This window comes from Heterodontus francisci, chromosome 5 (genome assembly GCF_036365525.1).
Source record: "Heterodontus francisci isolate sHetFra1 chromosome 5, sHetFra1.hap1, whole genome shotgun sequence".
Lineage (NCBI taxonomy): Eukaryota > Metazoa > Chordata > Chondrichthyes > Heterodontiformes > Heterodontidae > Heterodontus > Heterodontus francisci.
In genome coordinates this window covers 58,769,915-58,797,439 of record NC_090375.1, presented here as the reverse complement: position 1 = coordinate 58,797,439, position 27,525 = coordinate 58,769,915, and the positions used below count along the sequence as shown (strand labels likewise).

The 27,525-nt window shown below is 42.7% G+C and overlaps 1 protein-coding gene across 3 annotated transcripts in view; it reads right to left on the bottom strand.

The window, feature by feature from the left end:
• Positions 1-27,525, bottom strand: part of nbeal2 (neurobeachin-like 2) — a 314,989-nt gene that overhangs the window by 156,611 nt on the left and 130,853 nt on the right. For 2 of the 3 annotated variants that reach the window (XM_068031502.1, XM_068031503.1), the window contains exons 5-13: positions 20,062-20,189; positions 15,022-15,104; positions 14,170-14,255; positions 11,934-12,240; positions 11,285-11,391; positions 7,102-7,188; positions 3,697-3,780; positions 2,204-2,302; positions 1,116-1,690 (exon numbers count right to left, since the gene is read on the bottom strand). In XM_068031502.1, coding sequence (XP_067887603.1) covers positions 1,116-1,690; positions 2,204-2,302; positions 3,697-3,780; positions 7,102-7,188; positions 11,285-11,391; positions 11,934-12,240; positions 14,170-14,255; positions 15,022-15,104; positions 20,062-20,189 — 1,556 coding nt within the window. The remainder of the gene's footprint in view (positions 1-1,115; positions 1,691-2,203; positions 2,303-3,696; positions 3,781-7,101; positions 7,189-11,284; positions 11,392-11,933; positions 12,241-14,169; positions 14,256-15,021; positions 15,105-20,061; positions 20,190-27,525) is intronic. The other variant, XM_068031504.1, reaches the window with a different exon arrangement.

The following is a 27,525-nucleotide window of genomic DNA, read 5'->3' as shown; positions in this document are numbered from 1 at the left end:
ATGGGCAAAGCACACACTGTCAGTAGATTGATGAATAGGGCCCTGAAGAGTAATGCTCCCTTTACATTATCCCATCAAACACTCCCAGGGCAGGTACAGGATAAGTGCGACACAGACCAAATCTCAATCTACTCTGCCTCATCAAACACTTCCAGAGCAGGTACCGCACATGTTGGATAGAGAGTAAAGCTCCCTCTACACTGTCCCATCAAACACTTCCAGGACAAGTACAGCACAGGTTAGGTAAATGCCAGCCCCTCTTCCGAGGTTATGTTCATGCCCGGGTGTCCCTGGAGAGGTAGCATGTGGTGCTCGCTGGTTAGCTTGAGGCCTTTTGTGACTGCAGCGGCTGGACTGCATCATCGATGCAGATAATTGAGCTTTAATTTAAGTTTTATTTCCCTGTTTTAATAAAGTTATTTATTTAGAATACATATAAAGTGGGCCTTGGGAATAAAGGCCCCTTTGACAAAATAGAACGAGCCTGGGGTAAAAGGGCCAAAAAAAAGCTTAGAGAACAAAATGCTATATTAAAAAGGGAAAAAAAGGTTAGATAAAGCTCCCTCCACACTACCCCATCAAACATTCACAGGATAGGTACAGCATGGGTTAGATACAGAGCAAAGCTTCGTCTACACTGTCCCAATGATACGCCTCAGCCCTAACTTCAGAAGAGTTGCACCAGTCTAAGATTTTTTTCGACTCACATCATGCTGTGACCTATTGCCTTGTGAGATTCCAAAATGAGTGCAGCTCATTGAGCTTGTGTCAGATCCTACCTGTGGGTCATTACACTCTGGGAACCAGATCAAAACTGCATAAAACGATTTTGCACACCATCTCTCCTCAGTTACGCTTTTCATCAATAAATAGTTGGATGGATTAATATGACCTCTTCCCTGCACAGGTGGACAATACCTGACAATTCTTCCCCAAACAGGTGTGTGATGCTTAACTTTTCCTAGTTGTACAGGTTGTCAATTCTTACCCGTTGGGTGATGCTTTACCATTCCTACTTGTACAGACAGATGATACTTGACAAGTCTTACCTCTGTAGGTGGACAATACCTGACTGCTCTTAAGTGCATATATGAGTTATACCTCACAATTCCTACCTGTACAGTTGTTTCCGTTTCGGTCTCTTGTTGAATGAGTAACTATCCTCCCGCTCCTCATTCAGACAGAGCCATGTATGGAAAGCAAAACCATTACCCGGCCACTTTTGAATGGTGGGAACCATTATTCCAGCCATACTGGGAGTCAAGTCAAAATACTGCAGCACACTTTCAGACCCGTCCTTCCTCGCCATGGCTGATAAAGCCCGAATGACACGGGCAGAGTATGGGTGCGCTTTGCCGTCATTGGTCCGAAGCAGTTTTATTAGTTGCCGAAGTTCTCCAGGTTGAATGGAGAGGCTACCCAGTGCCTGTAGCAAGTCAATAAGGTTCTCGCCACACTTCCTGTCAAGCAGCGAATGGCAGCCCAATGATGCCAGTGTGGCACTGAGCATCCCGGACTTCACGCAGGTCATGCGAGTCCGCAGGGTAGCGCCGCACACCCTCTTCAGCCAGTCGGAGACAAAGATCTGTAGATCGCGAGATCCCAGTTCAGGAATCCACTGCACCAGGATCAACAGCGGCTGCTCATTGTTGATCATGGTGAGGGAGGTCACATTTTCGTCTTCAATAGCCTGCGGACAGAAGGGAATCATCGTGAGATGCAAGCTTCCCAATTGGAGGCTGCCTTCTTAAAATCATCTTTACAACAGCACTGTGAGACTCTTCAAGATGGCTCCAATGGCCCTTTCCATCAACAGGAATGCGGTTATCATGCCGCACTACTAATTTAATTTCATGCCCCACCCATTCATGACTAGCCGAGAGGATGAAAATCATGGCAATGTGGTTGGAAAGCAATTCAGTTGTAATAGATGATTGATACTGGAACGCCCACCACCATCACCTCCTCAGGGTAATGAGGGACAAACAATAAATGGCAACCTTGCCAGCATCACCCACATCCTGAAATCAAACTGGAAACTGGTCAGGAGTGGGAAGACCGGCGTCTTCCTTTCCTTCTCAACATAGAACATTAAATATCAACTGTAGCACAGCCGAGATATGGTCTTTATGGTGTATTGCTACCCCAGGTACTGCCTTAACCACACTGGAGTCATCAGGGGAGGGTGTGCACCTCTACTTACCATGTTCATGAGCTCCTGTAGGAGACACTTTGTTGGCTCCCCCTGGCTTTTCAGCACTTCATACAGATGAGAGTAACCAATCCGTTCCTTGAACACCTCCTGTTGGCAGAAATATTGATGCAGCCGATGAATGAATCCCTTTATTATAATTTGAGAGCTCCAAGCATTGTAAAGGATCAATCACTCTCCAGAAACAGGAACATGTCTTTTTTCTGTATCTACCAACAAAATCTTTTACGGTCAAAGCCAATCGAAACTGACTGGATTGTGCCACGGAGAGCCGGCAAGGACTCGATGAGCCGAAAGGCCTCCTTCTGTGTTGTAAATGACTATGAAATACTCCATTATAAATACTACATAAATTATATGACAACAATTTGCGTTTATATAGTGCCTTTAACATAGTAAATGCCCCAATGCACTTCCCAGGAGCATAATAGGAAAAGTAATTGACACGGACAGGTAGGGTCAAAGAGGTAGGTTTTAAAGAGTGTCCTAAAAGGCAGGGAGAGAGGTGGTGAGGTTTAAGGAGGGAATTCCAGAGGTTAGTGCCTGGATAATCGAAGGCATGACTTCCAATGGTGGAGAAAAGGAAATGGGGGATTCTCAAGAGGACAGAATTGGAAGCACACAAAGTTCTCTGGCAGTTGTAGGGCTGGAGGAGGTTACAAAGATCGGGAGAAGCAAGGATATATATGGAAAGAGTGGATTTTGTAGTCTTCAAGGTGAGGGACGTTGGTGCTGAAGAAACCGAAAAGGGAATATGATGAAAGTGTTTGAAATTATGACATTTTTGGATAAATTGGAATCAAGTAAACTTTTGTGCTATGAACAGAATTTGAGCTTATCGGTTCATATATGAACATACAAATTAGGAGGAATAGGCCACTTGGCCCCTCCAGCCTGCTCCGCCATTCAATAAGATCATGGCTGATCTAATTGTAACTTCGATTCTACATTCCCGCTTTATTTCTTTATCCTTAATTTGTACATAAAGTAGGAAAGACAGGAGGATTTTGTTTTACGAAGTGAGTGGTTAAGTAGGTCAAACAGATTACTGGCATAGGTGGTGGAAAAAAACCTTAATGGGTTTAAAAAGAGGAAATAGACAGCTTTTGTCAATAACTTGGATTCCGGGCTCGTAGAAATGAACCATGGGAAAGCTGTGAATAGGTGTGGGAGATAGACCAAAAGTCCTCTCCACCCATGCACATCCAGGAACAGCATGGATAAATGCAGAGTAAAAATTCCTCTATCTTACCCCAATTTTCAACCTCAGATGAACACCCCCTACTTCACCAAAATAGTATTATTTGTGTTTCCCACACCAACCATTCTTTGGCCTCTCTAGCCATACCCACCAGAAGCTGGTTTGAAACTGCCCACTCATTTTATAAACAATCACCGATACACTATACAAGAATACTTAGAATCGTGCTCGTGGCAAAGCTTAGTACAATAACGCCTGACATTGACACTCTTGACAGACATACCTTGGCAGAGGGAGAGTTCTTCATTATTGCTGTTAGCACTCTGATAGCGTGCACTGTGATGGAGTCTGACTCTTTCTCGAATACCTGCAAAGGAGTCAGAGAGTGGCAATACCACCTTAAAGAACCACAACAACCCTTTGAGCAGAAATGATTAATTACCGCGCTGCAACAATCCATCACAGAACCAGGCTGACTATAATGTGCACATTCGCAGGATGACCAATTGGGAAAGATGATGAGGAGACAAGATCCACTTTTACCCCAAAAGGTTTGCACTTGCATTTTTCTACTATTGATATTTTCAAACAAAGACACCAATGTGATTGACTCTTAATTGTCCTCTAAAGTGGCCTAGAAACTGTACCAAACTGCTACAAAGAACTGCAGCGATTCAAGAAGACATTGCACCACCACCTTCCACCACCACCTTATCAAGGGCAACTAAGTATGGGCAATAAATGCCAGCCTTGCCAACAACACACCACATCCCAAGACTAAAAAGGTCCAGATCAGAGTTAGACTACCAGGCAACGTTATATACTAATGCACAATCTACAGCTACAACTGGGGATGGCCAACAAATATGGCCTTGCCAGCGATGTACCACATCCTGAGAATAAAAAAAATAAGCATGTAAAACTCTACTCTTCATACGCGCATAGATTGGTTTGGGGCAGAATGAGCAGTGTTGAGACACATTTTAAAAAGAATGTGGACATCGCTGGCAAGGCTAGCATTTATTGCCCATCCCTAGTTGCCCTCAAAAGGTGCTGGTGAGCCTTCTTCATGACCATTAGTGATTGCTAAGAACAGGACGGATTCTTGGCCACTTCAAAGGACATTAAGAGTCAACCACGAAATATGAAACTGAAGTCACGTGTAGGCCAGACAAGATAGGGATGGCAGGCTCCCGTCCATGAAGGGTGTGAGTCATTTTTTTTGGACAACAATCCAGAAGGTTCCATAGTCATTTTTAATTTGTGGACTGGCACCAGAAAATACCAGATTTATTGACTCGAATTGAATTTCAACCTCACCATGGTGGGTTTTGAATTTGGGGAAGGGGTTACAAGGACATTGAGCAGTGCCATGAGACTCCTTCTGCTTTTTCAAACTTGCAATTTTGTCCCAGACACAGAGAGGAAGGCACTTAAATGTTATTATGAAGTTTTATTAATAACCCTAACAGACAAGAATCTCCTTATCCTTTCCCTTTGGTCATAGCCAGCAGTGTCCAACTGGATCATTGCAGACACAAGTCACCGTGACGCTACATCACACAATATGTTCACCACAACCACAAAAATCATCTATGAGTTTTAAATCCACTAAAGTATTAACATCACACCACAACACCATGTTCAGATTACATTGTTTCCCATACCAACCATCCTTTGGCCTCTCGAGCCATACCCACTAGAGTTCATCTTCCACCTCTGCACTGCGGAGATCATTCAATGTGCAGACTGCAAATATCATCCCTCACCTTACACTGGCCTCAAAAAATTGCATTCAAGAAGCTCAGCTTTCTGTCTCTCACCAAACCTCAACATTCTTATGAAGCCCAATTGTTGGGCCAGCCCTTCTAGCACCTCTCAAAGGAACATGGTAACAGAAGCAAGACACTTAGACCCACGAGCTCATTATGTCATTCAATTTGATTGTAGCTGATCTGCACCTCAACTGTACCTACCTTTGCTCCATATCCCCCGAAACCCTTACCTGCTAAAAATCCATCAAATCGGTCTTGAAAATTTCAATCAACCAGCATGCCTAAATGGCCTAGCTATAATTTTAAGGTTGTGCCCTTTTGGATTCCGGATTCCCCCACCAAAGGAAATGGTTCCTCTATATCTGCCCTGTCGAATCCCTTTATCATTTTAAACACTTCAGTTAGGATACCCATTAATCTTCCATACACAAGGGAATACAAGCTAATGAACCTGACCTTGTAATTTAACCCTTTCAGCTCTGATATCATTCTAGTGAATCTACTTTGCACACCCTCTCCAAGACTAATATATCCTTACAGAGGTGTGATTCCCAAATCTCAACATAGTACACCAGATACACCAAGATTCTATGCAATGAAGCCAGCACCTCTTCACTTTTGTATTCCAGCCCACTTGAGGTTTCATTCGTCTTTTTGATTACATCTTGTAGCTGTTTGCTAGCTTTAAGTGATATGCACCTGGACACTCAAATGCCTTTGCTCTTCCATAATTCCTATACTCTCACCATTATGAAAATATTCCAATTTGTTTCTCATGGATCCCTAACCCTAACCCTGCACCTCTCCACATTGAACTCCATTTGCCAGTTTTGCCCACTCACTTAATCTAAGTCCCGCTAACTTTCTACTCCCATCTAAACATTTACAGGCAGTCCTACCCAGCATGTTAATAACCTTAAAAATTCAACTAAATTGGCCAAACGTGGCCTACTCTTCAAAAATCAATGCTGACTCTTTTTGATTCGCTCACGCAGGCAGAGTGTAATAGTGTGATGCGAGATCACTGTATCACAAGAGTTTTATATATTTCACTTAATATTTGAAGTCTGTATATCAAGTATTTTCACCTTGTTGTGGGGTGATGTTACTTACTTCACAATTGTGAATTTGAAAAAAATGAGTAGAATAATACTGATGATTAGCAGACTTATGAAACACAGGACTGGACAGGATCAGCACCTCCAGCAACCAGGTGGTGTCAGCATGCTACAGCTTTCCTTACAGATTTAACAGATGAAGGGATTTGCTTTCAGATTTTTGATTTTTTTTTTAAAGCTTTTTTCCAGTAATCAGGTTTTGCAGGCTTCTTGCCACCTTCGAGGGAAGGAAGGAGGACTGAAAAGTGACGGAGAAAAGAAAAAAATGAAGGCAGTAGAGACAAGAAAATAAAGGGGGATAGGGAGCGAGAAACAGAGGATTAGGGGAAAGGGGTAAGGTGGCGAAAGGGGAGAGGGGGAAAAGGAGAGAGGGTAGAAAAAGGATGAGAAAAGATAAAGAGGAAGAGAGGACAAAAAAGGTGGAAATGGGAGAAATGAACTGTAAAAGAGAGAGAATGAATGAGAGAAAGAGGAAGTGTGAAACAGAAACAAAAAAAATAGAAGTGTAGGAGGAAAGAATGAAAGAAAGCACCAGTGCATGGGTGGATGGTAGACAGAGAGAGCAAAGTGTTTGAGAGAGAGCTGAAAAACAGAGGGAGCATAAGAGAAGTAAATGAAAGAGCAAGGACAGAGACACAAACAAGGGAAAGAATGCAAGAGACAGAAAGATAAAACTGGAAGGAGAATGAGAGACAAATGGGAGGGGAGGAGGGTAAATTTCGCAGTTGCTGATCACACTATGCTGACATCAGGCCTGGCCATTTTCTCTCAGAGTATCAGCATCTCCAGTAATACCTTGCTGAGATTGATTTCAGTCAGTAACTGAGTGGCAAGATCACTCCCACCCTTGTTGTCATCCTTAGACCTACTGCTTACATAGAGCTGTCAAAGAGAGGGAAAGGAAAGGTGAGGGTGAAGGGTGGGTGGGTGGTTGGGTGAATGAGGGAGGAGTTGAAAAAGCGACAAAAAAGAGGGAGAAAAAACAGACATCAGAAACTAAAGCTCGCAAAACACACAACAGTGCAAACATCAATCATGTTTAATATTAACTCTCAGGTAAAGGGGGGGTGGGGTGGGGCAAGTATATTGGGGGGACAAGGTGTTTTTGTTCAAAGTGCCCATCTATTTTACATAGAAATATGTTGGTCCTGAAATATTGCTGGGGTTCCTCTGACATCCTGACATTACTTGGGCAGGAGATTGGTGTAAGTTCCCAGAGAAATGTGACAGGAGATTCCTCCTTGTGGAAATTTGATAAGAGCTGCGAAATTGGGTTGCCTGCAAGCTGGAACATTCCACTCGAAGACAACAGAAGTTAGAAACTTCAGACCAGTGAAGGAACTGATCATAAAATGATCCACCACCAGGGCACTGTGCTACTGGCCGAGGGGACTGTGGGTCCAGCCAGCACTGCAGTTTCTCAATTTGGATCAGCTCCTCGATTGGTTCTAAGTTGAAAGCTTTCTGTTTTCAAAGGAGCCACTACAGAATGTTACAGAAAAGTCCAGGCTCTGTGCAGCTAACAAAACTGAGGCTTCCAATGTTATTTTTTTATAGTCATCTAGTTTTCCACCACAGTGACCCTCAGCTTATACTTACTTTAGAACATAGAACAGTACAGCACAGTACAGGCCCTTCGGTCCACGATGTTGTGCCGAACCTTTAACCTACTCTAAGATCAAACTAACTACCTACCCTTCATTCTACTATCATCCATGTACCTATCCAAGAGTCGCTTAAATGCCCCTAATGTATCTGCTTCTACTACCACCGCTGGCAGTGCATTCCACGCACCCACCACTCTCTGTGTAAAGAACCTACCTCTGACATCTCCCCGAAACCTTCCTCCAATCACCTTAAAATTATGCCCCCTGGTGATAGCCCTTTCCACCCTGGGAAAAAGTCTCTGACTATCCACTCTATCTATGCCTCTCATCATCTTGTACCCCTCTATCAAGTCACCTTCTTCGTTCCAATGAGAAAAGCCCTAGCTCCCTCAATCTTTCTTCGTAGGACATGCCCTCCAGCCCAGGCAGCATCCTGGTAAATCTCCTCTGCACCCTCTCTAAAGCTTCCACAACCTTCCTCTAATGAGGCGACCAGAACTGAACACAATATTCCAAGTGTGGTCTAACCAGGGCTTTATAGAGCTGCAGCATAACCTCGCGGCTCTTAAACTCAATCCCCCTGTTAATGAAAGCCAACACACCATACGCCTTCTTAACAACCCTATCAACTTGGGTGGCAACTTTGAGCGATCTATGGACATGGACCCCCAAGATCCCTCTGTTCCTCCACACTACCAAGAATCCTGTCTTTAAGCCTGTATTCTGCATTCAAATTCGACCTTCCAAAATGAATCACTTCACACTTTTCCAGGTTGAACTCCATCTGCCACTTCTCAACCCAGCTCTGCATCCTGTCAATGTCCCGTTGCAACCTACAACAGCCTTCCACACTATCCACAACTCCAGCAACCTTTGTGTCATCGGCAAACTTGCTAACCCAGCCTTCCACTTCCTCATCCAAGTCAGTTACAAAAATCACAAAGAGCAGAGGTCCCAGAACAGATCCTTGTGGAACACCACTGGTCATCAAGCTCCATGCTGAATACTTTCCATCTATTACCACCCTCTGACTTCTATGGGCCAGCTAATTTTGTATCCAGACAGCCAACTTTCCCTGAATCCCATGCCTCCTTACTTTCTGAATGAGCCTACCATGGGGAACCTTATCAAACGCCTTGCTAAAATCCATATACACCACATCCACTGCTCTTCCTTCATCAATGTCTTTTGTCACATCTTCAAAGAATCCAATAAGGCTTGTGAGGCATGACCTGCCCCTCACAAAGCCATGCTGACTGTCTCTAATCAAACCATGCTTTTCCAAATAATCATAAATCCTGTCTCTCAGAATCCTCTCCAATAATTTGCCCACTACCGACATAAGACTGACTGGTCTATAATTCCCAGGGTTATCCCTATTCCCTTTCTTGAACAAGGGAACAACATTTGCCACCCTCCAATCATCCGGTACTACTCCAGTGGACAGTGAAGACGCAAAGATCATCGCCAAAGGCGCAGCAATCTCTTCCCTCGCTTCCCGTAATATCCTTGGGTATATCCTATCTGGCCCCGGGGACTTATCTGTCCTCATATCATTCAAAATTTCCAGCATATCCTCCCTCTTAACCTCAAGCTGTTCGAGCATATCAGCCTGTTCCACGCTGTCCTCACAAACGAGCAGGTCCCTCTCACCAGTGAATACTGAAGCAAAGTATTCATTTAGGACCTCCCCTACCTCCTCCGACTCCAGGCACAAGTTCCCTCCACCGTCCCTGATCGGCCCTACCCTCACTCTGGCCATCCTCTTGTTCCTCACATAAGTGTAGAACGCCTTGGGATTTTCCTTAATCCTACCCGCCAAGACTTTTTCATGTCCCCTTCTAGCTCTCCTAAGTCCATTCTTCAGTTCCTTCCTGGCTACCTTGTAACCCTCTAGAGCCCTGTCTGATCCTTGCTTCCTCAACCTTAAGTAAGCTTCCTTCTTCCTCTTGACCAGCTGTTCCACATCTCTTGTCATCCAAGGTTCCTTCACCCTACCATCCCTTCCCTGCCTCATCGGGACAAACCTATCCAAGAGTCGCAGCAAGTGCTCCCTAAACAACCTCCACTTTCTGTCATGCATTTCCCTGAGAACATCCGTTCCCAATTTATGCTCCTCAGTTCCTGCCTAATAGCATTGTAATTCCCCCTCCTCCAATTAAATATTTTCCCATCCCGTCTGCTCCTGTCCCTCTCCATGACTATAGTAAAGGTCAGGGAGTTGTGATCACTATCACCGAAATGCTCTCCCACCGAGAGATCTGCCACCTGGCCTGGTTCGTTGCCCCCTCCTCCAATTAAATATTTTCCCATCCCGTCTGCTCCTGTCCCTCTCCATGACTATAGTAAAGGTCAGGGAGTTGTGATCAATATCACCGAAATGCTCTCCCACCGAGAGATCTGCCACCTGGCCTGGTTCGTTGCCAAGCACCAAGTCCAACATAGTCTCCCCTCTAGTCGGCCTATCTACATATTGAGTCAGGAAACCTTCCTGGACACACCTGACAAAAACTTTCTTTAAACAATGCACAAAACATCCTTGTAGGCTCACTGAGGTCACACAAACACACTCCTTCTCAAACTCACTCACACGTCCACTCACACTCGCACAGTCTAATTCACTAACTTGTACACTAATACTTGCATCCATGCACACTTGTGTGCAGTCAAACTCACTCACATACTCACTTTAACTTACTTATACTCATGCACTGACACTCTCACATTCACTCACTCTCAAACACACAGGCAGGCTTACTGCTTTTGAAAAATCACATGAATTCTACAAAGGGCAAGCAATCCCTTCTGCCAGATTACGTCCTCGATGATGACAATGAAAATCTACCCTCATGGGTTTGGGTGTCTTCTGAGAAGAGCGGGTTTGAATGGAATGACCCGTTCACTGCATGGCCAAATAGTTGACATACTTAACATCTAAGCTAATATGTGAAGAATACCCACTTGTATTGGGTAATAAATGGAGACCAGTACCTGACTGAAAGGCTTGGAGGATTGGAATCACAGAATCTTACAGCACTGAAGGTCATTGTTTGGTCCATCATGCCTGTGCCAGCTCTCTGAAAGAGCTATCCAATTAATCCCAGTCTCCTGCACTTTTCCATAGCCTTCCCACAGGAAGGGAGAACATTGGGGAAATAAATGACAGGGATATTTACCCCAAGCTTCAACCCAACTTCAGTCTCGATTCTGATTTCAGATTTCGAAAGTTTCTGGTTTTCCTTTCTCATCTACACCACAGAATCTACCTTACCTTGAGTGAGCTAACTTCATCTTCAAGAGTTCAGAAAAACAGAAGCACAGAAAGACAACACCAAGCAAGAAGACGAAACTGCACAGTAAGCTGCCCTTACCTTGCTGTTCTGGATGAGTCGGATGATGTGCTCAAAGCAGTTGTTATTAAGGAACACTGCCTGAAGCACAGGTCGATCCTTACAGTTCAACATTTCTGAGATAGCACCTGCAACACAAAAAATGCAATTTAGCATTAATGACACTGTAGAGGAGACAGATAAAGGAGCAACATGAGTGATCCACAGTGACTCGGTTGGTACCACTCTACCTCAGAATCACGACATAGGAATTGCTGGACGAATAAAGACAAAGGTCCATTTAATTTGCCTATACTATCCTCTTGGTCGCATGATACATCAACGATGGAATTATTGGCTATTCATAGCAATCAATCACTATCAATTAGTCTACAACAGACCCAGATATGAAATGAGGAACACCCTAGTAGTGGAATTCTTTGGGAACGATAGATGTAAAGTCACCTTACCACATGTCATGTCTCTAATTATTCATATACTGTATCCCAAATTATTATTTTTGAGAAATATCTATTTAATTTGCATTTAATTTAATCAATACTATGTTCTTTTATACTCTCCCTATAGAGCCTGTTCTATAAATTGGTCACTTGCTCACTGCTGCAGATTAGTTTGGAATTTACCCTCCATCAAATGCAGACCATGAAGATACAAAAACAATTCTGCTTACTGAGCATGTTGATCCGTAGGGTGATGAATCTGTCCTCTAGTCGGGTTTTTGCCCCCTCTTCCAGCACTGCCACTGGCATGTCAGCATTCAACAGTTTAAAGTAGCTGTCCAATATTGTCTTGATCGTGACTCTCCTCTGGTCAAGGCTACTGGCATGGAGAATGTGGATCATTCCAATCAAGCACTTTAAGGCAACTTTCAACAGCCTTGTGTCCATCTGCTCCTGAGTTCTTGTGTCACACGAGGTCCTGAGAACCAGCATGAGCACCTCGACGGAGGTCGGGGTGATTGCAAGTAGTGCATTTTGCTGCATTGAGAAAAACAGAGAGAAACTGAAATCTGACCCTCCAGGACTGAACAGTCACATGTTGAACAGATCTAAATCAATGGAATAAAAATTATGCAGTTATAGTAAGGGTAGAGTGATCTGTTCTGCCAGATTACCACCCAGGTAGGGAAGACCCATCCCCACAAGATTGGATGTCCACTGAGAACAACGGGTTTGAATATGATGGCCCCACTCCCTGTGCGATTAAATAGCCGATAAATACTCAGAATTTGGGCTGACACATGAAGAGTGGTTACTTTTTTTTTTAAAAAGAGAGTCATCACGGCACAGAAGGAAGCCATTCGGTCCATCGAGCAATCCAATCAGTCCCATTGCCCTGCTCTATTTCTGTAGCCCTGCAAGTTTATTTCCCTCAAGTGGCCATCTGGTTTCCTTTTGAAATCATTCATCATCCCTGCTTCCACCTCCCTCGTAAGCAGCAAGTGCCAGGTCATTGCCACTCGCTGCGTGAAACAGTTCTTCTTCACAGAGATTGATAGGGTAGCTATTTCCGCTGATGGGGGTATTAAAAACAAGATGGCATAATCTTAAAATTAGAGTCAGACCATAGGTGTGAAGTCAGGAAGCACTTTTTTCACAAAGGTGGTGGGAATCTGGAATGCTCTCCCGCAAAAGGCTGTGGACGCTGGGTCATTTGAAATTTTTGAGCTCGTGATTGACAGATTTTTATTAAGGGATATGGACCAAAGGTAAATAAATGGAGTTGAGATACAGATCTGATGTGACCCGACTATATGGTGAACAGGCTCACAGCTGAATGGCCTATTCCTGTTTCTGTGTTCTTGGTCCTAATCCCATTTGCTCAATTTATTCCCACATTCCTTTGTTCCTCTTTCCTTCAATTACCTATATATTCTGTTCTAAAGTGTTGACTTAGTCTCTCCTTCAGTCACCAAATCTGTGTCAAACATGCCTTTTCACAGACTGGACTTCAAATGAGGGTTGTGAGCCCTATGATAGTTCCCTCTTCCTATCCATCTCATCAAAACACTGAATCCTGATGGAGTACAGTTCCTTGGGGACAAAAGTCTTCTGGTATCTCAAGCAAACAGCAATTTTTCATTTGTGAGGAGTAGGAAACTTTGTAATAAAGTTAGAACAGAGGAAGTTCCAAGGTGATTTGATAGAAGCATTTAAAATTATGAAGGGATGACATGGTAGATAGGAATAGACTATTCATAGTAGTCAAGGGGTCTAGAATGAGGGGACATAGATAAAAGATTTAATGAGAGAGATTAAGGACAGAGGGCAGGGGAAACTTTTTCTAAACATGGATTGAAGAAACCATTTCAGCATTGAGCATTTTTTCAATTTTTTCATGGGATGTAAGCGTCATTGGCAAGGCCAGAATTTGTTGTCCATCCCTAATTGCCCTTGAGAAGGTGGTGGTGAGCTGCCTTTTTGAACCGCTGCAGTTCATCTGGTGTAGGTACACCCACAGTGCTGATAGGACCCAATGACTGTGAAAGAACTTTAGTGTGGATTGGGAATACAGCTCATGCAGAGGTTAAACACCAATATGGATCAGGCTGAACATTGCAATTTCTGTGTAGTTCAATGAAGATGCAGGGAGGGGAAAAGAGTATGTAGGATGGTGATCTTGGAGGGATGCAGTATGAAATAAAGGGAGGCACGGAAGTTTACAACAGAGAAAGACTAGCCAATATTCCTTCCTCAATTACTACCATCAATTAGCTTCAAAATAATTGAAAGGCTATGAAGAACTTTGGGACATTCTGAAGATCTAAGAATGGTGTATAAGCACGAGTTCTCTCTTCCTTGGAGAGGAGAGGGGAACCATACATTAGATGGAAAGCCTTTTCTTTTATGCTGTTTAAGATGGCTATGGATTCTATCTATGGGATCAGTACTCAAGCTTTGCTTTACCTTACTCCCACTGATAATGGCTCCATACAGATATATCAGTCGCAGGTGGATTGTCTTTGGCAAGCTCTGGCTGTTTGTGAAACTTTCTGTAAGGATTATGAAAGTACACAAATTACATGGGGTTAGAGTACTTCCAGGTGGCTAAGTTGAACTTGGATGATAAAGTTTTCATAGAATCAAGTTGTCTTAACATACACCCATGGGAGAAATCATCTGTAAAACATGTCACTATAGTGAACAAACCGTGGCTGCATGTGTATTAGAAACATGATAGCACACAGTACATCACACACAAGATAACAATGTCACACAGACAGTGTTTCACACAAAGGATAACTGGCAGTGTGTTGGACACAGAACACACAGTAGGGATAATTTTGACATTGACTGATAGTGTAAAATGGGAAATGGTGGATCAGCCATCTGTTATATATATCTCCCAATTTCCACTTTTAATGAGGTCACTAGAAATTAAAATTGCAAGAGATATATAATGGGTGGTCTATCTGACATCATGAGTTTCATACCATGACCTAAAGTCAAAATTACTCCTTCCTCCCCCATGTCACACACTGGAAAAGCACACAGCAAGGGTAATTTTAACTTTTATCACCAGGTGAAAAATGAGTGTTTGAGAATCGGCAGCCTGTTTCGATTTGTTTTTCCATCGAGATTCCAGCTCTGCGTTATCCTGTTTTTTTATACATTCCCAGCTCTGTGTTATTTTGTACATAAGCTACTCCCAGCCCTCTGTTACACTGGATGTGCAATGCACTCCAAGCCTGCTCTTATTCTGGACATTTAAAACACTCCCAGCCCTCCACTACAGTCAGAATTCCCAGTTTTACTTACCATGGAAGAATGTGTTGAATTCCTGAGGCAAAACAGCTGGTGCAAACTTATATTTACTCCTTTCCATGGAGCTGATAATCTCTCTGAAATCAAACAGATTGGCAGAGTTAGGCTTTTGGAAGGTTCTGCGTAACAGCTGGACTGTGCACACAGATCAATGATCTAATTCTCAGCCCTGCTTACAAATCCCATCCACAGATCAAAGTCTCACCTTGTCACCCACAGTCAAAAGCAAGCAGTGATGAATTTCAACAGAGCCTGTTCTGCCATCAAGACAGCGGCTATAGGTCCTGTGCAACAATGACCCCATATCAAATTCTAGGGACAGATCACTTACATGAAGGAGTTAGGTGTCCATGCCACTTGTGGTACTCCCTGGTCACCAGCTCAAGAGGGGGTGTGGCAGGAAATTCAGCACAGCAGTTGCCACTCCTGTGTGGGGAGCATGCTGCTGAAGCCCAAATATAAAATTTGTTGGAATAAAACTCCCATTCTCTTGTACTAACTTTCCTACTGGCAATCAATTGATCAGTGATCAATATCCCTGGAAAACAATACTCAGGATCTTACTACAACAAGAAAGCCAGAACTGGCAGAGGTTCTGGTGTGAGGAGTCGAGTGGGGGGGGGGGGGGGGGAAAGCATCATTCATTCAGTCCTGGCTCTGAGTAATAGAAGCAGGGAAGGGGGATGTGGGCAGGGGGTGGAGAATATTGGAACAGGAGTAGGCCATACTGCCTCTCGAGCCCGTGCCATTCAGATAGATCATAGCTGATTTGTACCTGAATTCCATTTACCCGCCTTTCCTGCATATCCCTTCATACCCTTACCTAATAAAATCTATCAAACTCAGTCTTGAAAATTTCAATTGACCCAGCACCTCATCCTTTTGGAGGAGAGTGGGAATGAGGGAAAGAAACTTGTTCACTTAGCACCGCTTCTAGCAGTTACAGGTTCAAATTTAATTTCTTTGAAATTGACTGTTAACATATGAATTAGGAGAAGGCGGCCATTCTGCCCCTCGAGCCTACTCTGCCATTCAATATTATGGCTGATCTGTTTGTGTTTCAAATTCCACACTCCCATCTTCCCCCAGTAACCATTGATTCCCTTGCCTATAAAGAATCTATCTACCTCCACCTTGAAAATATTCAATGACCCGCCTCTACCACCTTCTGAGACAGAGAGTTCCAAAGTCACACACCCTCAAAGAAAAAAAATTCTCATCTGTGTCCTAAAAAGGGCATTCCCTAATTTGAAAACCTAGTTCTGGACTCCCCCACAAGAGGAAACATCTACCTTGTCAAGACTGTTCAGGATCTTATAAACTTCAAATATATAAATGAGTCTTATAAACAAGTCTCCCCTCACTCTTCTAAACTCCAGTGAAAACAAGCCCAGTCTGTCCAACCTTTCCCCAAAAGACAATCCGCTCATTCCAAGTATCAATCTAGTAAACCTCCTCTGAACTGCCTCCAAATAAGGAAACCAAAACTGCACACAGTATTTGAGATGTGGTCTCACCAATGCCCTGTATAACTGAAGCATAACATCCTTACTTTTATTTTCAACTCCTCTTGTAATAAAGGACAGCATTCCATTTTCCTTCTTTATTATTTGCCGTACCCGCATACTAACTTTTTGTGACTCCTACACTAGAACACCTAGATCCCTCTACACTTTGGAATTCTGCAGTCGTTCTCCATTTAAGTAATACTTTTATTCTTCCTGCCAAAGTGAACAACTTCACATATTCCCACATTATACTCCAACTGCCAGATTTCTGCCCACTCACTCAACCTATCTTTATTGGACTGCAAGCTCCTTATGTCCTCTTCACAACATACCTTCCTACCTATCTTTGTCTCATCTGCAAATTTAGCTACCATGCCATCGTCCCCCTCATCTAAGTCATTGATATAAATTATAAACAGTTGAGGCCCCAGCACAGACCCCTGTGGGACTCCACTTGTCACATCATGCCAATCAGAAAAGGACCCATTTATGCATACTCTCTATTTTCTGCCAGCCAACCAATCTTTTATCCATGCCAATATGTTACCTACACTATGAGCTCCTACTTTGTGCAATAACCTTTTATGTGGCACCTTGTCAAATGCCTTCTGGAAATCCAAGTACAATACGTCAACAGGCTCCCCTTTATCCACAGCACATGTCACTCCTTCAAAGAACTCCAATAAATTCGTTAAACATGATTTCTCTTTCACAAAACCATGCTGACTATTCCCGATTACCTTGAGTTTGTCGAAGTGCCCAGCTACAACCTCCATAATGATCAATTCTAACACTTTCCCCACGACAGAGATCAAGCTAACTGGCCTACAGCTACCTGTTTTCTGCCCCCCACCCCCCCACCCCCCACTTCTTGAATAGACGGGTTATATTTGCTACTTTCCAGTCTGATGGAACCTTTCCAGAATCTAGCAAATTTTGAAAAATTAACACCAACGCGTCTACTACCTCATTAGCCATCTCTTTTAAGACCCTAGGATGAAGTCCATCAGGACCCAGGGACTTGTCAGCCCACAGCTCCAACAGTTTGCACAGTGCCACTTCCCTGGTGATTGTAATTTCACCAAGTTCCTCTCTTCCTTCAACCCCCTGATTTACAGCTATTGTCGGAATGTTTTTTGTATCCTCTATAGTGATGACAGAAGCAAACTATTTGTTCATTGCATCTGCCATTTCCTTATTATCTACTCTTAACTCCCCATTTTCACTCTCTAGAGGACCAACACTCACTTTACTTACTCTTTTCCTTTTTAAATACCTATAGAAACTCTGCAGAGAAATTTGTTTGTCGGGGCTGTTGCAAACAAACAAACAAATTTCTCTGCAGCACCTGTGGAAGAGCCTGTCACTCTAGAATTGGCCTTTATAGCCACTCCAGGCGCTGCTTCACAAACCACTGACCACCTCCAGGCGCGTATCCATTGTCTCTCGAGATAAGGAGGCCCAAAAGAAAGAATAGAAACTCTTGCTATCTGTTTTTACATTTCTAACTAGCTTCCTCTCATATTCTAATTTCTTTCTCCTGATTAACCTTTTAGTCAATCTCTGCCGTTCTTTATATTCTAACCAATCATCTGTACTGCCACTCATCTTTGCGCAATTATATGCCTTTTTGTTAAGTTTGATACTTTCCTTAACTTCTTTAGTTAACCAGGGATGGTGGGTGCTCCCCTTAGAATTTTGCTTTATAGTAGGAATATACGTTTTCTGAGTATTCTGAAATATCCCCTTTAATGTCTGCCGCTGCTTTTCTATTGATCTATCTCCAAGCCTAGTAACCCAGTTCACTTCAGCTAGCTCAGCTTTCATGCCCACAGTTGCCCTTATTAAAGTTTAAAATACTAGTCTTAGACCCACTCTTATCTCTTTCAAACTGGATGTAAAATTCAATCATATTGTAGTTGCTGCTACCTAGAGGTGCTCTTATTCTGAAGTCATTAATTAATCCTGTCACATTACACAATACCAATTCTAATATAACCTGTCCTCTGGTTCTAGTTAAACTGAAGGATCCCTTTGGTTTTCTGTCATAGTTACATCCCAGTGGTAAAGCTGAACACACAGGCAATTCCACCTCCTTTCTTCTCGTAGTTAGGATTGGCACCAGATCTCACAAGAATGCTAGAGGACCACATCTTATTTATTCATTCTTGGGATGTGGGCATTATCAGCAAATTCAGTATTTATTGTTCTTCCCTGGCTTGATGCAATTGAGAGGCCTTTTTTGGTGAAGAATTTCCTGACATCAGTTCAACAGTAATGTTGTGGAACTATCTTTTCCAATTTCCTATCTTAAATCAGGATATGGTGGCTTCAAGCTTCACTCAATCATTCAATGAAGGCCAACACTTGAATGCAGTTTCATTTTAGATATGACATTAAACCAAAGCCCCATCTGCCATCTCAAGTGGATGAACAAGATTCCATAGCACCATACAAAGAAGACCAGACTTCTCCCATTGTTTTGGTCGACATTTATTCTTCAACCATAAAACAAGATAAAAGGGAACCCAAACATCTTTTATAAATAGTAAAGGGGTAGTCAAAGGGTGAGGCCAATTACGGACCAAAAGGGATATCTTCTAATGGAGGCAGAGGTGCTAAATGAGTACTTTGCATCTGTCTTCACTAAAGAGGAGCATACTGCCAATGTCACAGTAAAGCTGGAGGCAGCAGAGAAATTGGATAGGATAGAAATAGATAAGAGGAGGTACTTAATAAGTTAGCAGTGGTCAAAGTAGAAAAGCCGCCAGTTGGGGTGAAGGAAGAAAGAGTGGAAATTGTGAAGGCTCTGGCTACAAACTTCCAATCCTTCTTAGATATGGGAGCCTTGCCAGATGAGTGGAGGATTGCAAAAAAGGAGAGAGGAACAAACCAAGAAATTACAGGTTTATTAATCGAACATCAGTGGTGGGGAAACTTTTCAAGAAATTACCAAAGAGAAAATTAAATGGCACTTGGAAAAATATGGGTTAATAAATGAAAGCCAGTACAGACTTGGTTGCTAAGGGTAAAGCAGTGTATGTTATATGCAATGGCAATCCAGATACTTGGACTAATGACATTGATTAGGTCCTTACTAGTCTGGCCTATATGTAATTCTAATACCATACCAAAGTTGGTGACGCTCCATCAGTCCAGGGCAACAAGGAATGGGCAATAAATGGCCTTGATGCCCAGATTTCAAGAATGAATTAAAATAGGATCACAGAATGTGGGTGAAGAAAGTTTTCCAAGGATGATGGGTGAAATGAAGGGCAAGGATCTTTAAGTGAATTCATTGGGGCACAGGGAGCTGAGTGAGGATAACGGTGATGGGAGCACAAGAATTAGTGCAGGGGGGTACTTGGTCTGCAGTGTTCTGCATTAGCTCCAGTTTAAAGAATGCTGGAGGTGGGAAGATCAGTGAGGAGAGCATGAGAGAAACTGGTCCTTAAGCTCATGTACTCAACAATAAGTGGAGACCTCTGTTAAGTAATACAGTTGAACACAGGTCGTGTATACTCACCCGCCCAAGTGCCGTCTCCAGATTTGATATGGGTCGAAAAGGCATTCACACAGGTGCAGCGCATACATAGTTAACAGCTCAACCTTTGAACTGTCTGGTAAAACCTTCTCCTGTGGCGTCTTTTTTAACTAACAAGAGAAATGAACAAAAAAAATATTAAATATCTGTGTTGACAGAAGGAGACAATTCTTGCTTTACAATGTACCTCATTTCAATATTTCTTCGGAACTAATTTTTTCATAGTGCTGCTCCAAGACAAGAGAGGTCAACATTTGGGAATGGAATATCCAAATACTTCCAGGGCAGGTACAGCAATGGGCAAAATATAGAGTAAACCACCCTCAACATAGCCCCATTGAAAACTCATAAGGAACACCACGGGTTAGATACAAGGGAAAGTTCTATTTACTTTATCCCAATAACACGTGTTACACAGTATTTACAGCACAGAATCAGGCCATTCGGCCCAACAGATCCCAGTGCGTATGCTCCAATGAAATATTTCCCATCCTTGTTCATCTAACCCCATCAGCTTTCTATTCCTTTCTCCCTCATGTGTTTATCTAGCTGCCCCTTAAATGCATCTGTGCTATTTGTATCAACTCCTCCTTGTGGTAACAATTTCCACATTTCAACCAGTCTCTGGGTAAAGAAGTTTCTCCTGAACTCCCTATTGGATTTATTAGCGACCATCTTATATTTATGGCCCCTAGCTCTGGTCTCCCCACCACCACCACCCCCCCCCCCCCCAGGTGGAAGCATCATCTCTATGTGTACCAAATTAAACCCTTTCATAAACTTAAAGACCTCGATCAGGTCACTCCTCGGTCTTTTTTTTTAAGCGAAATAAGTTCAGCCTTTTCAATCTTCCCTGATAGATATAAACTCAATTCTGCTATCATTCTAGGAAATCTTGTTTGCACTTCTTACAATGCCTCTATATCATTATAACATGGAGACCAGAACAGTTCACAATACTCCAAGTGTGGTCCAACCATGGTTCTATACAAATCTAATGTCACTTCTCTGCTTTTCAATTCTGTCTCTTTAGAAATTAGCCTCAGTGCTTGGTTTGATATTTTTATTGGCCTATTAACCTGTGTCACTATCTGTATCCCAGATACCTCTGTTCTTCTACCCTGTTTGGACACTTACTTTTCCAAGGAGTGTGTGACCTCCTTAATCTTCCTACCAAAATGTACTACCTCATACCTATCTATATTGAAGCTTATTTGCCAATTACATGCCCTATCTGCATGTTTATTAATGATTCTGAAGGGGCTGGATAGGGTAGAAGCTGAGAGATTGTTCCGCCGGTCGAGAAATCTAAAACACCGGGGTAGTGTCTCAGGATAAGGGGTCGATCATTTAGGACGGAGATAAGCAGAAATTACTTCACTCAAAGGGTTGTGAATCTTTGGAATTCTCTACCCTAGAGGGTTGTGGATGCTCCATCGTTGAATACATTTAAGGCTAGGATAGACAGAATTTTGGTCTCGCAGGGAATCAAGGGATATGGCGAGGCGGGCGAGAAGGTTGAGTTGAGTCCTAAGATCAACCATGATCGTTCTGAATAGCGGAGCAGGCTCGATGAGCCATATGGTCCACTCCTACTCCTATTTCTTGTGCGTTCCTTTTTTTGTTTCAGCCCTCCTCTGTATTAACTACACCTCGCCCCCCACCCCCCTCAATTTGGTGTTATCTGCAAAGTTTAACATTGTACTTCCAATTCCCGAGTCCAAATCGCTTATCTAAATGGTGAACAACAGTGGTCACAGCACTGATCTTAACACTATTTCTTACCTTTTGCCAGCCTGAATAACTAACTTTAATCTCTAACTCTGTTCTTCAGTAGCTAACTTGCTATCCATTCTGCAACTTGTCCCGACTCCACATGTTCTGGCTTTAATCATAAGTATTATGCTATACCTTATCGAAGGCCTTTAGAAAATCCAAATATATTACGTCTACTACATTATCCATATCTGCCTTTTCCGTCACTTCTTCAAAAAATTCAATAAGGTTGGTAAAGCATTACCCTGCCTTTTGAAATCCATGCTAACTACTGTTTATTTTGTTTTCAGTTTCTAGATGTGTTCCTATTACATCTTTGCATTAGGATTCCACTGTTTTTCTAGCACTGATGTTACGCTAATTGATCTATAGGTCCCTAGACTTGTTCTATCTTCCTTTTTAAATATAGGAATCACATTAGAAATCTGCAAGTCTTCTGGTACAGATCTCTTTTCTAAGTAATTTTAATTATATGTAATAGTACTTCTGCTGTTTCTTCCCTAACTACTTTTAAAGTACATGAATGCAATCCATCTAGACCAGAGATTATACCCTAAATTTGATTAGTTTATCAATGATCTCCCACCCACTTTTTATCTTAAATGTCATGATATCTTTTTTGATCCCTTCTTCTAATGTCATGTCCACCCTGTTGGTCTCCCTGGTAAATTCTGAGACAAAGAAATTATTTAATATTTCTGCCCTTACCGGTCAATTTATCATGTGTATTCCTAATTGGCCTTATCCCCAACCTTATTTTTCTTTTACTACTTACGTGTCTGGAGAGAATACCAATTGAGTGGCAAGTGAGCGTGTTTTTTCACTAAAGCCAAGAAGGCAGAAGTTGATCTCATGGAGGTCTTCAACATTAAGGGTTATTTATTTATTTTTATTTTATTTAGAGATACAGCACAGAAACACTTGTTATTGCAATTATCATGGGGGATTTTAATCTACATGTAGATTGGTCGAACCAGCTCAGTCAGGGTAGCCTTGAGGAGGAATTCGTTGAGTGTATCCGTGATAGTTTTCTTGAACAGTATGTAATGGAACCGACAAGGGAGCAAGCTATCCTCGATCTAGTACTGTGTAATGAGACAGGAATAATTAATGACCTCATGGTTAGGGATCCTCTTGGAAGGAGTGATCACAGTATGGTTGAATTTAGAATACAGATGGAGAGTGTGAAGATAAAATCCAATACCAGGGTCCTGTGCTTGAACAAGGGGGACTACAATAGAATGAGGGAGGACTTGGCTAAAGTAGACTGGAAACAAAGATTTTACGGTGGGACAGTTGACGAGCAGTGGAGGACTTTCAAAGCAATTTTTCAAAGTGCTCAGCAAAAGTATATTCCAGTGAAAAGGAAGGACTGGAAGAAAAGGGGTAATCTGCCATGGGTGTCTAAAGAAATAAGGGAGGCTATCAAATTGAAAAAGAAGGCATACAAAGTGGCCAAAAGCAGCATGAAACTAGAAGATTGGGAAAACTTTAAAGGTCAACATAAAACCACAAAAAGAGCTATAAAGAAAAGTAAGATGGAACATGAGAAACAACTAGCACATAATATAAAGACAGATAGCAAAAGTTTCTATAAATATATAAAACGAAAAAGAGTGGCTAAAGTAAACGTTGTTCCTTTAGAGGATGTGAAGGGGAATTTAGTTATGGGATATGATGAAATGGCCGAGGCATTGAACAGGTATTTTGTATCGGTCTTCAGTGGAGGACATTAATAACATGCCAGTAATTGACAAAGAGACAAACGTAGGTGAGGACCTGGGAACAATCATTATTACGGAAGAGGTAGTGTTGGGCAAGCTAATGGAGCTAAGGATTGATAAGTCTCCTGGCCCTGATGGAATGCATCCCAGGGTACTAAAAGAGATGGCGGGAGAAATAGCAGGTGCACTGACGGTAATTTTCCAAAATTCGCTGGACTCTGGGGTAGTCCCAGTTGATTGGAAAACAGCAGATGTGACGCCACTGTTTAAAAAGGGAGGTAGACAAAAGATGGGGAATTATAGACCGATTAGCTTAACCTCTGTAGTAGGGAAGATGCTTGAGTCTATTATCAAGGAAGAAATAGCAGGGCATCTCGATAGAAATTGTCCTGTTGGGCAGACGCAGCATGGGTTCATGAAGGGCAGGTCATACTTGACAAATCTTTTGGAATTCTAAGATGACATTGCGAGCAAGGTGGACAATGGAGACCCAGTGGATGTGGTGTATCTAGATTTCCAAAAGGCCTTCGACAAGGTGCCGCACAAGATAAGGATGCATGGCGTCAGGGGTAAAGTATTAGCATGGATAGAGGATTGGTTGACTAACTGGAAGCAGAGAGTGGGGACAAATGAGTGCTATTCTGGTTGGCAATCAGTCACTAGTGGTGTGCCTCAGGGATCGGTGTTGGGACCGCAATTATTTACAATTTATACAGATGATTTGGAGTTGGGGACCGCGTGTAGGGTGTCAAAGTTTACAGATGACACTAAGATGAGTGGCAGAGCAAAGTGTGCAGATGACTGTGAAACTTTGCAGAGGAACATAGATACATTGAGTGAGTGGGCAAAGGTCTGGCAGATGGAATACAATGTTAATAAATGTGAAGTCATTCATTTTGGTAGGAGTAACAGTAAAAAGGATTATTACTTGAATGGTAAAAAGTTGCAGCATGCTGCTATGCAGAGGGACCTGGGTGTCCTTGTGCATGAATCGCAGAAGGTTGGTCTGCAGGTACAGCAAGTAATTAGGAAGGCAAATGGAATTTTGTCCTTCATTGCTAAAGGGATTGAGTTTAAAAGCAGAGAGGTTATGTTGCAGCTGTATAAGGTACTGGTGAGGCCGCACCTGGAGTACTGTGTGCAGTTTTGGTCTCCTTACTTGAGAAAGGATATACTGGCACTGGAGAGGGTGCAGAGGAGGTTCACTAGGTTGATTCCAGAGTTGAGGGGGTTGGCTTATGAGGAGAGACTGAGTAGATTGGGATTATATTCATTGGAGTTCAGAAGAATGAGGGGGGATCTTATAGAAACATATAAAATCATGAAGGGAATAGATAAGATACAGGTAGAGAGGATGTTTCCACTGGCAGGTGAAGCTTGGACAAGAGGGCATAGCCTCAATATTAGAGGGAGCAGATTTAGGACTGAATTTAGAAGGAACTTCTTCACCCAGAGGGTTGCTAATCTATGGAATTCCTTGCCCAGTGAAGTAGTTGACGCTTCTTCAGTAAACGTTTTTAAAGCTAAGGTAGATATCTTTTTGAACAATAAAGGAATTAAGGGATACGGTGGGAGCGTGGGTAAGTGGATCTGAGTCCACGAAAAGATCAGCCATGATCTTATTGAATGGCGGAGCAGGCTCGAGGGGCCGGACGGCCTACTCCTGCTCCTAGTTCTTATGATCTTATGATCTTATGATCTTATGAAACAGGCCCTTCGGCCCACCGAGTCTGTGCCAACCAACAACCACCCAGTTATACTAATGCTACATTAACCCCATGTTCCCTACCACATCCCTACCATTCTCCTACCACCTACCTACACTAGGGGCAATTTACAATGGCCAATTTACCTATCAACCTGCAAGTCTTTGGCTGTGGAGGAAACTGGAGCAGCCGGCAGAAACCCACGCGGTCACAGGGAGAACTCGCAAACTCCGCACAGGCAGTACCCTGAACTGAACCCAAGTCGCTGGAGCTGTGAGGCTGCGGTGCTAACCACTGCACCACTGTGCTGCCCTTGGAATTTTTTTTTATTTCTCCTCTCCAATCCTAAAAGTGCCGACCCAATAAGGGCTCTGATCCTGTCTGTGCACTGTGCATACCAGGCAATTAGAAATAATTTCTTCTTTATCTCTCGATATTCCCAGCCACCACATGGATGACCAAGCCCGTGCTCTACATTTCTTTATACCCATGTAGACCTGGTGTATTTTCTCCAAGATGTTTACCCTAAGTGACTCTGGAAGCACCAGCCACCATCATATACCAACAAATCATGCACAATAGTAAAGAGTCTTCTGCGTTTGAAGATGATTTTCATCCTCTAACCACTGGGATGCTGCTGCAGCAAACCTTGCGTGCAATATTGGCGGATACAGATGCATTCTTCATCTTGCATCTGAGCATGACAAATTTCTTTGAGCTTTTTTGAACTTGCTGGCCATCGTGATGCAGTGAACTGAGAACATGACTCAAATTCATTAATAAAGTTAACATCCTGTTGTATAGGATGGTTGACAGTAGCTCTGGAAAATGCATCAGCTGTCATTTGTTGCTTGCCCTGTCCTTATACCGTTTTGTACGTGAACCTCATTGGCCTCAACCATACGAATTAGGAGCAGAAGCAGGCCATTCAGCCCATCAAGCCTCTCCGCCATTTAATAAAATCATGGCTCATCTGTTTCTGTCTCGAATTCCACACTCCCATCTAACCCCGACCAGAATCTCTGAATTCTCGGAGGCATCTTAGTGAGTTCCTTTTCATCAAGTTCGGAAACTAGGGGTTTGTGGTTTGTCTTTGACAACCTTTAAGCCGATAATATAATCTGAGAACTTCTCACAAACCCACGTGACTGCGACAGCTTCTTTCTCAGACAATGCTTGTGACACATAATATGTCTTCAACATACATTTGGCTGTTCTTGGAAAAGGACTGACCCTATCCCTATAGATGAGGCATCTGCTGCAATTGTAGTTTGCAGTGAAGGGTTACAATGTGCTAAGACAGCCAGCGAAATCAGCATCTCCTTGATCCTTTGAAATGCTTGCTCCTGAGATGCATCCCAACACTTGAGCTTTCCTTAATGGTTGTCATAAAGACTCAGTAACTTGCTATAGATTGGGTACGAATTTTGCCAACTGACTGACCATGCCAAGAAATCGTTGAAGATCTTGGACCGAAGTGGGAAGTGGGAATTCATTAATAGCTCCTGTGTTTTGTGGGTCTGCCTTTTTGCCGTTGTTACTGACAATGTGTCCTAAAATTGGAAAGGCATTTTTGAAAACTCACACTTCTCATTAAGCGTTAGGCCTTCGTCTTGCAGATAATTCAAAACCGCTCTAACCCTCAGGTCATGTTCTTCAATGGACTCACCGTGAACTAAGATGTCAGCATATTACACCTTTTAAGGCCCTGTAGAATATTCGACATAGTTCTTTGGAATATTTCTGGTGCTGATGTGATTTCGAATGGTAGACGATTAAAACAAAATCTTCCAGACTAATAAAGGTTGTCAACAGTCTTGACCCCCTTGTCCAATGGAACTTGCCAAAAGCTACTATCCGCATCAAGCTTCGTGAAGATGGTACTTTTGGATAACTTTGCCAAGCTTTTGACCACTGTGGATGTTGGATGAACTGCTCATGCCACAGCCTTATCAAGTTGAATTAAATCTACACAAATGTGAAGACCGTTAGATTTAGGAACTGGAACCATTCATGAATGCCACTCTGTAGGTTCAGTAATAGGAGAAATGACTCCCATCCAGGTCATGTTTTCTAGTTGATGTTGGACATGCTTCATTACTGGGTGTGGAATCTTCCTAGGTGTGAAAAGACAAGGTTTAGCATCTTTTCACAAAGTAATACTCTATTCGGTCTTCAGTCTCCCTAGAGCAATAAACAATTTCAGAAATTCTTTTTGGAAGTGATTCCTGGATTCTTGT